Below are 15,377 nucleotides of genomic sequence, written 5' to 3'. Positions count from 1 at the left end.
GTGCAAGTAGATAAATAGGTATCACTCCGGCAGGAAGGTAAACGGCGTTTCCGTGCACTGCTCTGGCTCTCCAGAAGCAGCTTAGTCATGCTGGCCACATGACTCAGAAGCTGTATGCCAGCTCCCTCGGCCAATAAAGTGAGATGAGCGCCGCAACCCCAGAGTCGGTCACGACTGGACCTAATGGTCAGGGGTCCCTTTACCTTTACCTTTTATGGTAGTATAGATGCACTCATGAATCTCTGGGTAGGAATTTCTTCAGCATCGCTGAACAATGTGATCCCATCCCATGACAGAGGCCTATAAAAATCACCGCCACAGAAGGCTACTCTACTAAGGTGAATGGCGACATTGGCCCACCAACCTCACTTTGGCTCCAATCAGCCCCCACCTGCCTGTCTTCTTTCTTACAACCAGTTAGGGAGAGGCTCTGCTGTAGATCTTCCTGCCTTCTGCCTTAACTGTCCCAGTGGGTGCAGGTCATCCCGACCACTGTCATGGCAGACTGCCACAGTCCATAAGATTCTGCTCAGTCCTTATAATGTCTTAAACTCTTCCAGTCAAGGGACTGGCTAGTTTCCTTTGCTCCTCCCTCTTTCTCTGCCACCTCCGATCTTCGCCTCTAACAGGCTTTGCAGCTCAGACCTTAATCCCCTGCGGGAGAAGACCAGACTCTCTCTTCTGGGCTACAGCTGTGCTTCACGAAATATTACCCTTGCTGTTATGAATCTTACATGGTGCCTCAAGGCAGCCATACAGCAGCCATCAAGGTAAAGCCCTTGGGGAACAGGTTACCTCTATTGAGCTGGGGGGCGGGAAGCAGAGTCAGCTGCTGCAGAGAGGTTTGGGATGTCAAGCAGGGATTCACCCACACCACCTGCTCCTTATCAGTTTGAAGTCAGACTGCAGTATCTAAAGATAACTGTAGAATAGAATACCTCTATAATTCCAAAGATAGCTCTAGCATAGAATTCTCTAGCATGGGCCAGGAGAAGGTCCATGGGCATAGTCGGGGGAGGCAAGGGGGCAACTGCTCACCCTCCCCCCCAATCAAGTAAATAAATAAAAATACTTAACTAAATATCACTTGGATGATATTGTGGTGCATTCTAGCGAATGCAAGTGGCAACCTGACTGAGTGATAGATTTCTCAGTGGTTTGTAGTATGAGAAAAAGCTACAGGAAGACAGAAGTCCTATTTTATCTATGTATGTATCTTTGTATTTATATTTTTAATAATAATAATAATAATAATAATAATAATAATAATAATAATAATAATTTATTATTCATACAGTGCTCATCTGGCTGGATGGCTTCCAACAAAATATTAAAAATACACTAGAACATCAAACATTAAAATATATCAAGGTGGTATACAATTTATAGGAATAAAATCAGCAAAAAGTATCCGTAAAAAAACATTATTTAAAATAAACTTCATTAAATACCAATTGGTTAAAAAGGAGAACATTCATATCTCAAAGGCCTGTCTAAACATTATAGCTTTCAAAAGACATATGAAAGAAGGGAGGGATGGTTCTGGAAACTCTTGTTACTAGCCTACATTATTGAAATTTGGTATGCAGAATGTGGCTTGTGAATCTGATACGTAGACGTTACCCTATGGGAATCACGCACAGAGAGATTTGGAGAGAAAAATAATAAAGTTGCCTATCGTAGGAAGTACTTAACTTGGATAGAAAAGCTTCTCTCAAATCTTACTAATCTATAGAGGAAACAAAGGCAGGTCTGAGAGAGTGAGGAGGAGGAAGTTGTGAACAGGATGCAACCTAAGGCTTGTCAATCTAAAGTTCAAAGGAGAGAGAGGTCAGTAGAGAGGCAAAAGGCACAGGGATAGTCTAGGAATCTGAATCCCCATGTAACCCCCTTTTGGCCAGCTGAGTTGCACCTGAACTTCCAACAGATATGAAGCTGTGCTTTTCCATACAGAAGCCCAAGTCATTTCTTTGCTGCAGAAATGTTGTTTCTCAGGCGAATCCAATACCATTTCCAGTGCTCTGTCGGGTTGCAAAGCACCTTCAACAATCACCTGCGACTGCACCCACCAATATTATTTGGGCCAGCTAACATAGGTACCCAATTCTCTAATGACGTTTCTCCTTTGAGGTGGCACCGTTCAACTTTGCTCAGCAGGAAACCAACGTAAGGTCACCATGTGTACCAATCTATTTCATTTCTTCTTCTTTCCTGGTTTGATTTCCAGACGATTGTTCTTCATATACTGCTGTGCCTCCTCATTTTCTACACAGTGTATTACATGACTGGAAGCATTTGCTGTGGAGCATTCAGGTGAGGCTGCTTTCTGTGAACCATAGATGTTACTCTCAACCTCCCCTGTTAGCATCTCCCACAAGCGTTCAGTCTTCCTGCTGCTGCTCCTAATAAGTGTTTGCGAATGTTCTTTTCCCCTCCACACCTGACACAATGCCTAATTACAGTGTAGCCATTTATTTTAATTTCCCTTTAGCTTTGTGCTGTTACAAAACACATCTGACAGCATGTTCCTGGGAGTCTTAAGGCTTATGGTCAATGTTAGTCACACTCAGCGTAGATCTATGGACATCCTTTATTTATTTCATTCATATCCCAACTTTTTCTCCAAGGAGCAGAAGGGCTTTCCCCCTTCCTCATTTAATTCCCACAGCAACACTCTGAAAATTAAGCAATTATTAATATTAACTAATAGACATATTAATAATATTATTAATGGATATAATTAACTTAGGTCCATTAATTTCAACGGATGTACTCCAGGAATAAACACAGAGAGACATAAAGTTTTGATTCTTGTCAATTGTCTTTTAGTTGGTTGTTTAAAATTATTGTTTTTTCTATGTTTTTAGTAATTGTATTTATCTATTAAAATAAATATATAAAATAAATTAATAAGAATTGTAAACATCTTTCAATTTTAGTGTCTGTTTCTCATTTTCACACATTAAGTACAGTTTGCCACACTTCTGCTTCAGTCTGTGATTTTTTTTAAGTCCTCAAAGAAGTCTGTCAGCATTTTAGTAACAATAATAATACAGTGGTGCCTCGCAAGACGAAATTAATTGGTTCCGCAAGTTTTTTCTTCTTGTGAGTTTTTCGTCTTGCGAAGCACGGTTTCCCATAGGAATGCATTGAAAATCAATTAATGCGTTCCTAGGGAAACCGCTTGCCAGGCTGGTGGTGCGGAGAAGGGCTTTTCTCCGCACCGCAAGCCTTCAGGACAGGTACGGGAACAGAGGGGAAGGCGCGCAGCGCTTTCCCTCTGTTCCCGGGGCTTGCGTGGGAGGAGGGTTTTTCCTCCCCACCGCAAACATTCAGAACAGCATTCTGAATGTTGGCGGTGGGAAGGAAAACCCTCCTCCCACCCCAAGTCTTCAGGAAAGCCATCCGATGCCGCGCGGCAGCATCGGAGCTTCGTTCCGATGCCGCGCGGCGGGAGGAGGCGTTCCCCCCCGCCGCCCGGCATCGGAGCTTCGTTCCGATGCCGCGCGGCGGGAGGAGGCGTTCCCCCCCCGCCGCCCGGCATCGGAGCTTCGTTCCGATGCCGCGCGGCGGGAGGAGGCGTTCCCCCCCCGCCGCCCGGCATCGGAGCTTCGTTCCGATGCCGCGCTGCGGGAGGAGGCGTTCCCCCCCCGCCGCCCGGCATCGGAGCTTCGTTCCGATGCCGCGCTGCGGGAGGAGGCGTCCCCCCCCCGCCGCCCGGCATCGGAGCTTCGTTCCGATGCCGCGCAGCGGGAGGAGGCGTCCCCCCCCGCCGCCCGGCATCGGAGCTTCGTTCCGATGCCGCGCTGCGGGAGGAGGCGTTCCCCCCCCGCCACCCGTCATCGGAGCTTCGTTCCGATGCCGCGCGGCGGGCGGAGGTCCGAGGACAGTGGGGAAGACGCGCTGCGCTTCCCCGCTGTCCCGGAGATTTCCCTATGGGCTGTCGTCTTGCGAGGCAAGCCCATAGAGAAATTCGTTTTGCGAAGCGCCTCCAAAACGGAAAACCCTTTCGTCTAGCGGGTTTTCCGTCTTGCGAGGCGTTCGTCTTGCGGGGTACCACTGTAATAATAATAATAATAATAATAATAATAATAATAATAATAATAATAATACCTTTATTGCCAATGTACAACCTGTGTACAATGAAATTAACCGAGCCTCACCCCCCCAAACACTCAATCTCATTGCACTCTGTGTGCTTGTCACATAACATACCAACCCCGAAAGTCAGTTGCACTATATTATCTTCTGTTCAGCCCACGGATAGTAACTGTTTTTTAGCCTGTTGGTACGACTGATTATGGGACGCGGGTGGCGCTGTGGGTTAGACCAGTGTTTCCCAACCACTGTTCCGCGGCACACTAGTGTGCCGCAAGATGTTGCCTGGTGTGCCGCGAGATGTTGCCTGGAGGGAGGCGGGCGAGTCGGGCGGCGAGAGGCGGGGCGGCGGCGGCGAAGAGAGGCCGCCCAGCGTGGGGCTCTCGCCGTCTGCCTGCCTGGCTGCCTGCGAGCTCGGCGGGCAGCGCCTCCGTCCGCAGCACCCGCCTCGCGGCTCTCATTCCCTGCCCCTGCCAAAGCTCACCCAGCCAAGCCGCGCTCTCCTTCCTGCCTCGCTTTGCTGCCTCCTCCCCCCCCACCCCCAAAGCTTGGAGGTTCCCCGGCAAGGGGGAGGGAAAAAAAGTGAAACTTACACTTTCGTGCGTCCCTCCTGGCATGACGCTGCGCGCTGACGTCACGGGGCTGTAATGGTGGTGTGCCTCGAGATTTTTTTCATCAAACAAGTGTGCCTTTGCCCAAAAAAGGTTGGGAAACACTGGGTTAGACCACAGAGCCTAGTGTTATGTACTGAAGTTCTCACCCTGGGCCAGCAGGGGGATACTGTAGATAGTTATGCAAATGAAGGATCGAAAGTGACGTTCAGTGATTGGATAGCTTGTATGCAAATGAAGGATCGAAAGTGATGTTCAGTGATTGGATAGTTTTAGAAAGTTGTTACAGTAACAAGGTACTGGAGCTCTATATAAGCAGGCTGATTGAGCCCTTCAGCTCAGTTCAGTTCTGGCCTCAGAATAAAGAAGAGCTGTTTGAAGAATCGCTGTGTCGTCTGATATGTTCGCCCACAACTTAACACCTAGGACTTGCCAATCAGAAGGTCGGTGGTTCGAATCCCCGTGACGGGGTGAGCTCCCATTGCTCGGTCCCAGCTCCTGCCAACCTAGCAGTTTGAAAGCACATCAAAGTGCAAGTAGATAAATAGGTACCGCTCCGGCGGGAAGGTAAACGGCGTTTCTGTGTGCTGCTCTGGTTCGCCAGAAGCGGCTTAGTCATGCTGGCCACATGACCCGGAAGCTGTACGCCAGCTCACTCGGCCAATAAAGCGAGATGAGCGCCGCAACCCCAGAGTCGGTTACAACTGGACCTAATGGTCAGGGATCCCTTTACCTTTACCTTACGACTGATTATACTTCTATATCTCCTGCTTGAGGGTAGATTAAAGAGGTGCTGGCCGGGGTGTGAATTATCCCTGATAATTTTTTTCGCTCTCCTAAGACAACGATCCCTTGAGATGTCATCTAGAGGGCTCAGGGGACAGCCCATGATATCATGTGCTGTGTTCACCACCCTCTGCAAAGACTCATTCCTCCTGATATACACATTCTAGTATGCATTTTTGCCTAATACACTTTTTCTTTTGGAAAGCTTTCTTCTTGAAGGTAGCTGGCCACTGGGCTAACAAAGGTTTCCCACTCCGATTTAAACCAATGAGGCTTTCTTCCAAGTGTAGCTACATTTAAGACCAAAGTGGATTACCCATCCATCAATGATAGACAGGTTTATGAGTGCCTAGCTTGCCTCCCATTGTTGGTTAACCTCCCAGCCTGGCAAGAAGAGCAATGATCTGTAATAACTTACACAAAATGTCTGGGGAAGAACGGTACTTAAGCCTTCAAGGGTACTGGGTGGCTTTGCCAAGTTGTCCAATCTGACAAAGTTGTTGGGTGAAACCGTAGGTCTCTTTGGGCAAAGTGGACAAAGTAATCAATCACAGTTACATGAAGCAAGCAGAACCCACAGCAAAACATTGCAGTTTCAAGTTCCTTTTCAGGGTTCTAGCTGGGTGCATGAACACAATTACCTTTCTGCAATACCTACAACAGCTTATCACCAGGGCTGGGTGGAAGCTGGGGGAAGAGTTTGCCTAAGGCAGTGGTGGCTAAACTTGGCCCTCCAGATGTTTAGAGACTACAACTCCCATCATCCCTAGCTAACAGAACCAGTGGTCAGGGATGATGGGAACTGTAGTCCCAAAACATCTGGAGGGCTGAGTTTGGCCACCACTGGCCTGAGGCAACTAGTGGAGGGCCAAACTACACAGTAAGTTATATGCACAATTATATATCATGTATCTGGGCTTGTTGTTTGTTAAATAGCAGCTCTCTCTCTCTCTGATCAGGATCATACAGGATTGGAGAGGGCTGAATCTTTTCTTCCCCACCATGCTCTCATATAAACTTGTACCCCCTAAAACTGCCATTGTCACTAATAGTTTGCTGCAGAGGTTTTTTTATTTTATTTACTATAACTTTTTAATGGGTTTATAAACAAGGATCATAGGAATAATAAATGATACAAATAAATAGACCAAATCTTCTCATGCCATGTGTATACCACAAAAGGAGCATAATTAATCTTCAGTGATATCTGCAGCATATGGTTCATTATTAGTGGTCAGTGTATAAGTTCTTGGTTTATGAATTGGTTTAAACAAAAATAAAGGGGAGCAGGACAGAACAGAGTTAACAGTTAAAGTTCAACATTGCATAGCCAAATGTTTAATCAGGAGCCTTTGTGGTTGTGCTTCGATTAAGTATGAGTCATATTCATTTCTCCCCTACTGTTACCAATCAAACAGTTGGTATATTGAGGAACGTGGAGGGGTGGGTTCAAAGGGAAGATAATATATGTTTAAACTAAATTTAGATAAATCCGATTGAAGCAAATGATGACGAGGTTATTCATTTTCTGGAATATTGGCATATGTTACGAAATTAAACCACACCAGAGTAAACCCATCTTTCCTGACCTGTTCACGTTTCAACCATAGTTTATTTGTTAACCTCTTAAAGTGGGCTGTTTCAGTTTACAGCGGTTACATACGCTTCAGGTTACATACGCTTCAGGTTACAGACTCCGCTAACCCAGAAATAGTTAAGAACTTTGCTTCAGGATAAGAACAGAAATTGTGCTCCGGCGGCGCGGCGGCAGCGGGAGGCCCCATTAGCTGAAGTGGTGCTTCAGGTTAAGAACAGTTTCAGGTTAAGAACAGGCCTCCAGAACGAATTAAGTACTTAACCCGAGGTAACACTGTATTGCAGAATTGAGATTCAAATGCTCAGCTTCTGCACTTGGAAACATCATGTAGGATAAAGTGGACCTTGCTCGGAATCAGCAAGAGTTAGATGAAGTCAGTGGAATTTACAAGTGCCACCATCATAACTGTCATGAAGCTTCTACCGAGTTTAACCTCAAGTACTTTTCTTTCCAGGCTCAACAACTTTGGCATGCTTGTCCCTTTTGAATTCAACATGGAACCATCTTATTCAAATCCCAAATATCTGGGTGAGTTGGGGAAACCCTTTAGTGTTCATAGAGATGGCATTGCCTTTGGGGGTGGGGGAAGAACAGAAGCATCAAGGTATGCCTATGATGCAAAACTCAGAGTAGACCCATTCAAATTAATGGACCAAAGTTAGTCATGCCGATTAATTTCATTAGGTTCACTTTAATAATAATGAAGAAGAAGAAGAAGAAGAAGAAGAAGTAGTAGTTATTTTTCATACCCTGCCCATGTGGCTGGGTTTCCTCAGCCACTCTGGGTGGCTCCCGACAGATAAAACATCACACATTAAAAACTTCCCTAAACAGGAACTTTGAATAGGACTAGCATTGGATAAAACCTAGAAAGTCTAAAATGAATGACCTCTGTATAGAAGACGACATCAAAGACATTTTGCTCTAGGGGGGCCACTAGGGGGCGCATTGGAAGATGGCCGAGAATACCATCTCTCCGACCCACACGGGGTAATTAAGAGGCTGTTATGGGAGTAGGCAGCCTCCCTTGTTGCCCCAAGGAATTGGGGAACACTGCCCTTGCCTGCTGTGCCCATAAATCACCCCCTAATTCGAAAGAAGGGGGTGAGGGCCCTAGGCAGAATGCCCCCGTGTGGACCTCGGCTCTCCTGGACGCTGTCTCTGATCGCGCACTAGCTGCAGCAATTTGGAATAATTAATTACAAAAGAAGCAAATGCACATATTTCAAGTGAAGAAGGGGAGTGAAGTCTGCTAATTTAAGTGACCTCTGCGAAAGAAGACGACGGGTTGGAGAAACAGGAATATTTTATGATGAAGATACACCAAAGGCTGGGTATGTTGACAACGGGACTGAATGGGGGGGGGACCTTTTTTACTTTCCTTCTATGTGATTTACAAGAACCCCTCCTCATTAGAATCATCGGTTGAATTGACCCAAGCAGGATGATTAAGGTCTGTGTGGAGATAAACTTTAACCAAAAGTATGCTTTATGGAGATCGAGAAGCAATAAGAGCTTTTGGAATGGCGCAGCAATTAATTCGGAGTCGCCATCTTGCCAAAGGATTTATAGCCGGGAGGAAGAACGGACTTGTTTTCAGACTGCATTCCTGGTGAATCTCCTCAGAGGTTTTGAGAAAGGAGGCAGATTGGTGAAGATTAATGACGCTAAGACTGTTTTGATGTATGGAAGTGATGTTATATGGAAAACGTCTGGATATGGCTACTGGATTAAAAAAATAATATCCACGCAGGATTACAAAATGTTCTAACCAGCTTGTGGAGACTATCAGAGGTCACAAAGAGAAAGGAAAAATATATGAAAATAACAACAAGAGATGTGGAAAAACAATAAGAAAGGACTGGATAGTACTGTGAACATCATAAGGTTAGATTTGTGGACATTAAAACAGCAGTAAGAAGCAAGAAGTTGATTGGATCCCCTTCGGAACTTGAAATATGGGTACCCCCAACAAAAATTTAAAATTCGGCTTGTAATTTGGAATTTATGTAATTTGGTTTGATTTGATGTGATTGGTCGGTTAATAAAAAATTATTCTAAAAAAAAGAAGACATTTTGCTCTACTATACAGGAGAACGACTGTAGTTTAGAATTTTAGCTGGGTGCTGTTGTTGTCCCCCCCCCCCAATTTATAATCCAGAATATCTGGATTACACCAGGTCATTGAAGGCTTTCTTTCCCCTTTCCTCCTTCCTAAGCAAACGTGCTGTCGATGGAGACCACCTTTCTGATCAGCGGCCTCCTCTTCGCTGTGCTACTGAAACGCTGGGTCTGGGATTATACCATCACTGTTACCATGGTCCATGTGCTCTTGACTGTTGCAGGTGAGTTCAAGGCAGTCATGTGCTAAGTTGGAGGGACCCTTTCAAGGATGGAAAAAGGAGCAATGTTTGGCACTGGATTGCAGCTTTCATGGACCAGTGAAGTAACAGCCAACTGTCCAGCTAAGATATTACTGTATTGGCCTGAATATAAGCCACCAGATGTCAAAGAGAACAACAACTACCAGACTTTTAGAAGACATCTGAAGGCAGCCCTGTTTAGGGAAGCTTTTAATGTTTGATGTATCATAGTATTTTAATATTCTTTTGGAAGCCGCCCAGAGTGGCTGGGGAAACCCAGCCAGATGGGCGGGGTATAAATAATAAATTATTATTATTATTATTATTATTATTATTATTAGCCTCACTTCCCCCAAAATTCCAACCGTGAAAAGTTAAAGTGCGGCTTATATTCGTGACCTTACGGTATGCAGCCAGAAGCACGGGGCAGACAGTGCCAGGAGCGCGGCAAAGTGGTGCCCGCCCCGTGCGTATTCCCCTGTCCTCTCCCCCAAGGCCGGGAAGGGAGAGGGCGAGATAGGGGAAAGGCCATTGGCAACGCAGCGTGGCTCCCCCGCCCCCCATAAGCAGCCAGGAGCAGTGAGGAATGGAGCGGCTTATATATTTTTCTTCTTTTTTCCTCTCCAATTTTAAAGGTGCGGCTTATAATCGAGTGCGGCTTATATTCGGGCCAATACGGTCTCAGTCATGTTCAAATCTTTTGTTTATTTACTTACCTTAAGTTATATACTGCTTCATATTTCTACAAAAGTTTCTAAGCAGTTTATAAGTCACCCCCAAAGCAAGTTAATACAAGGGAGTATAATACAAACTTCGCATGCAATGCAAAACAGTATTACTAATCACCAGCATAATAATGACTTCAGATGGTATTTAAGGCTTGTCCAACTCAGAATAGACCCACTGACATAAACATGACCACCTATAGTCTTCACTTCAGTGGGTTTACTTGAGTAGGACTTAGAACCTTCCACATTTTAAGTTAACATAATTAAACAACTAAGAACTGACTGCAAAAGGAATTTATTGATGAAAGAACAAAATATATCCAGGTTATGGGCAGGAGAGAAATGTAATTCATTTTGTATTTAAAGGCAGACTAACCTAAGCTGCACTTAATGAAAGAAGATGAAAAACAATAGGCAGGCATCCTTCAAAATTTGCATTTATCCGAATTTTGCAATGCAGGTTGTCAGCTAAGCAAGGAGTACAAAAATGTATTAGGGTAAAGTGTGCATTAAAAATGCATTTATCAGCAAAAATTACCGGTACATAAAATATGTTACAACAGGGGAGATTGTTTTGCAAAAAGGGATACATTTGTGACCTTCCCATTCATACCAGCCAGCATGCCAAGTAGTCAGAGGAATGATGGGAGTTGTAGTCCAATGCCACTGGTTCTCCACTCCTGGCCTAAAAAGTTCACCCAGCAGACAAAGCCAACTTTTCCCGTCTTCCCACAGGCATCCTCTCCACCCCCACCACCCTAGAAGCAGCAGTAACAGCTAATGATCCTGCAAAATCAAATTTAAAAACAGATTTAAAGCAAATATGAACATTACCAAGGAAGAGAGCGTTGTTTTTAAATAGCTTGCAAATGGCTGGCACCCGCCTCTTCTCTCATGTCCCTGCCTCCGCTATTGTTCTGTCCCATTAATCCCTGTGCCATGTGGAACCATCTTTCCTTCTCTCCCATCATGGCAGCAATGATAACAGGGAAGAGCCTTCCATTTCTCTTGCGCGCTGAAATGCCAGAAAGACAGGCACCGACATCTGCAGCCTGCTGGTGCTAATGGACTGGAAAAAGGCACCCATCACTTCGCTGTCACCATGAGAGCTGCAACACTCCCCCTCGGCTTCCCGTGTCAATTGCGTTGCTGGGGGGCATCTATGGAAAAGACTAATTGCTTAGTCATAAACAAAGTAATTTTGGCTAAATGGGAGCCAGACAAATGCACTTTAGTAGAAAGGATTGTGTTGCTCCCGTGCCACAGTCCCCATGCGTTTTCCGATTAGGGCCACTGCATGGGCCTTCAACATGGGCATGATTTGTTGGCGTCCTGGCTTGGGCATGATAAACTGCAGCTACTTCTGCTGCCAAAGCAAGGTGCAGTCACTCTCTCTCCCCCCTTTAAAATTGTGACTCGGAGGGAGGCAAACTTCTGTGCTCCAAGATTGAGATGGATGGATGAAAGGGCTAAGATAGGCAAATTAAGAGATGATTGATGAGCGAAGCGAGGAACGGGGAAGAGCTGCACAAAGAGATGAATGGACTTGCAAACAGATAGATGAGTCAGGTTTATTGGATTTGCTATGCCAGAACAGGGTGGTAGCCACCTACTTTAGTAGTCCAGCACACACCTGAAAGGAGCTCAGCCCCCATGCTGGAAGATGCTGCACTGGAAGGGAAGAGGAGGATCTGGACCAATAAACTCTCGTTTTGTCCCCATCCTCCTCCAAAAGGGCAGAGACAGAGAACACAGAAGAGGAGGAAGCCAACAGGCAGTGCCACCCTCAGGATTGACTGTAAGAAGGCAGGCAGGTGGGGCAGTGGCCCATTCACGCTAATGGTCCCACCTCTGTTGTGTATGTATGTTGCAAGTACAGTTATCCTGAGTACTGGTGGGTCACTCAAGATGGAGAGGAAAGATGAATAGGTAGCAGCAGCAAGGCCAGGAGGCTGCAAGAGTTGGTAGTGGATCCTGCACTGAGGTATGGGCTTTGGCAGCTGTCAAACAATGCTAACCCAGAAGTCAGCCTTGCTTCTTATGCACTGTCACAGTTCAAGGACTCTTCCCAACTAGGAAAAACACTCAAAGCAGGGCCAGAAGGATGTATGGTTGAGGAGAGCTCTGAGAGCCAGATAGAGGGCTTTAGGCCACATTTGGTCCTCAGGCTTACAGTTTCCTGACCCTTCAGTAAGGCAAAGCTGTGCTTCAGGTTACTGAAAACGTTAGTAGTAGAGGCAGCAAAGGGACCTTGGACCCTGGAATGCCACATTTCTCTGATACGTTCTTTCCTACCAAATAAATTATTCTTTACAGCAGGGATTGGCAAACTAAGGTCTGCGGGCCGCATCCAGCCCAACTGCCCTCTGGATCTGGCCCGTGAATGGTTCTGCAATCACTGCTTGGATTGGTGCAATCGCCATTTTTCCCTGGTCACCATTTTTGGGTGATTTGCCCCCCTTCCTCCCTCACCATGGCGGCGTCTCCTCCCTCCTCCCGGCTTCTCCCCACCCTGCAGAGAAAGGGGGCTGGGCTTTGATAGGAAGCCACCGGCCTCTCCCCACGGCTGCGCTGTGGGCTGGAGCTTGGTGTGTCTGCTGGCCCTGTGCCAGGGAAAGCTGTCACAAAAAGGAGAGGCGCCGCCACCGCCGCCAGCTCCCAACCACAGGCAGAGTGGCGGCGGAGGTAAGCATTGGGAGGGGAGGGGCTGGGGGAGAGAGAAGCCCCCTCCGCCGCATGCGTGTGCTCCTGCGCACACAGTCCGGCCCGCTACTATGCCTGGGGGATGGTGAACCGGCCCCCTCCCCAAAGAGTTTGCTGACCCCTGCTTTACAGTATAGTGATGCCGCCATATCTCCAACTTTTCAGCTGACTTTTCTGACCTGTCTTTTGCAGTAATGAAAGAATTTCCTCTGGTTTGGCAATGGTGGCTGGCGCTTGGTAAGATTATTTTCAAAAAGCCAACTCTGCTTTCGAAGGGATAGTATAAGGTCTGCAGTATTCCAAGTCAATCCAACATGCATTGCTTTGTTTGGGAGTTCACACCTCTGACAGGGTGTTGAGGGCTGGGTCAAGGTGGCCCTCTCACCTTCACCGTGATGTGCCCAGACCACCCAGTTTGCTGATTTTGTCAGGAAGAACCTGAAAACATGTTTCCTGCCTTCACTCCGATCTGCTAACTCTCATTGGCTAGTTATATGATTATGTCAGCTTCAGAAGGGCGAAGCTTCCTGGTCTCATTCCGGCTTCTCTTGGGTAAAGGAGAGCAAAACAATGTCCAGTAGTGGTGGAATTGCTACTAAAAGGACCATGAACAGGCAGCAAAGGGACAAAAAAACCATGAGCAAAGAGTGGATCTGCATAAAGCTGTGCCCCACTCATCAAACCCCCTCTTTCAAGCTAAAAGAAGTTAGAGAACATCTAGTAATATACACTCATCAGTCACCACTGCAAGGAAGTGCCAGGACCCACAAGTTACCCAGCTGCCCAAGAGTAAGTGCCCTAAGAATTCCTGACACTGGTTGCTAGGTAGTCCATTTCTTTTAGGGATTTCCCCCTGTGGTCATTGATAAGCTTTGAAAGGGAGGAAGTTGCTGCAGCAACATTAAGAGTATTGTTAGGCTATCTTGCAGTAGGGCAGGGGTAGGCAACCTAAGGCTTGGGGGCCAGATGTGGCCCAATTGCCTTCTCAATCCAGCCCGTGGACGGTCCGGGAATCAGCATGTTTTTACGTGAGTAGAATGTGTGCTTTTATTTAAAATGCATCTCTGGGTTATTTGTGGGGCGTAGGAATTCGTTCTCCCCCCCCACATATAGTCCGGCCCACCACATGGTCTGAGGGATGGTGGACCGGCCCACGGCTGGAAAAGGTTGCTGACCCCTGCAGTAGGGTATGTGATGCCCTCCAGCTGCCTTTTTTCTTTTCTTAATCTTACTTGGTTGCGAGTTCCTGTAAACCACCTTAGAAACCTGTAATCAGTCAGAAAGGAATGATGTAATCTTAAATAAATTATTAGCAGAGGATTAGGTTAATTTAGACAATATTTCATATGCTGATTTACCTTCCCTCTGCAGCCAGCGGCCTCTTCATCATGATTTGCAGCGGAGAACTCGTGACTTACCTCGCCTGCCCCAACACAGACAGCCTTCTTTAAGCTCAAAGCGGCCTCACTTCTTCACATCAACACGCAACGCAAGGCACTCCCTGTTCATCGGAAAGGGACCATGGAGCATACAAAAGGTCCCAGTTTCAATTTCAGGTTTCTCCAGTTAAATCAGGGATGGGGATCCTGCAGACTTCTAGCTGTTATTGGATTCCAAATCCCATCAGCCACAGCCAGCATTGTCAATAGTCAGAGATTGGGGGAATTTGAGTCTAACACTTGGAGCATCACAGGTTTTCCATTCCAAAGTTAAATGAATCCCAGGTAGAAGGGAATGTGAAGGACCACTGTCTGAGACCCTAGAATGGAAAATGCTGACCTAGATGGACCTATAGTCTGATTTTGGCAGTATATGGCAGATTCTTCCAGCATTCCATTTGAAAAAGACAGGCTGACAAGGGTGCCTAAGCAGACGACAGCATTTAGCTGTTAATCAATTACAAATATCAGCTTACAATGTGGCCTTGATTAAACAAACAAATTGCTAACTTTAGAAAATATTTTAAATACCTTACAAAAACTGTAGAGGGCAAGCACCATCTAATATAGGCACTCCTTCCAGTGCAAGAAGGGAGGTGCCTCTGGAGTCTATGGTGTCATCTGCTGCAAAACACACATACTGAAACAATGAATGTTTCTTCCCCCTTAGAACTACTGTTTTTGTACAACTATATGTAATATCATTGTATTTTGTTTATTAAAACATTTATATCCTGCTGATGCAAAACAACTACTCAGGACTGCTTACAACATATATACTAATGGGGTCTGGACTGGCAGTAACTGACCAGGAATGAGATCTTGGGGTTGTATTGGATAGCTCAATGGAAACATGGGGCAGCTGTGGGAAGTGGCAAATTCCATGTTAGGGATCATTAGGAAAAGCAAACTGCCATTATAAAAATCTATGTGAGACCACACTTGGAATACTGTGTAGAGCTGAGCTTTCAAAACTTTTCACGTTGGTGACATACTTTTTAGACATGCATCATTTTGTGACACAGTCATTCATTTTTAGTAGCAAACGGAGG

At 46.0% G+C, this 15,377-nt stretch overlaps 1 protein-coding gene across 2 annotated transcripts in view; it reads left to right on the top strand.

Moving 5' to 3' along the window:
• LOC308591339 (putative transmembrane protein 244) overlaps nt 1-15,002 on the top strand; it is a 59,096-nt gene extending 44,094 nt beyond the window's left edge. The window contains exons 2-6 of one of the 2 annotated variants that reach the window (XM_081202088.1): nt 2,228-2,313; nt 7,547-7,620; nt 9,312-9,437; nt 13,079-13,123; nt 14,258-15,002. In XM_081202088.1, the coding sequence (XP_081058214.1) occupies nt 2,282-2,313; nt 7,547-7,620; nt 9,312-9,437; nt 13,079-13,123; nt 14,258-14,337 (357 nt within the window). In that variant the 5' untranslated portion in view covers nt 2,228-2,281 and the 3' untranslated portion in view covers nt 14,338-15,002. Of the gene's footprint in view, nt 1-2,227; nt 2,314-7,335; nt 7,621-9,311; nt 9,438-13,078; nt 13,124-14,257 lie in introns of those variants that run through there. The other variant, XM_081202087.1, reaches the window with a different exon arrangement.
• Nucleotides 15,003-15,377: the final 375 nt, after the last annotated feature.

The sequence above is a fragment of the Podarcis bocagei genome (genome assembly GCF_964188305.1).
Source record: "Podarcis bocagei genome assembly, chromosome: 7".
Taxonomy (NCBI): domain Eukaryota; kingdom Metazoa; phylum Chordata; class Lepidosauria; order Squamata; family Lacertidae; genus Podarcis; species Podarcis bocagei.
The sequence above is the reverse complement of the archived record's forward strand: the minus strand, read 5'-3'. Positions and strand labels throughout refer to the sequence as shown.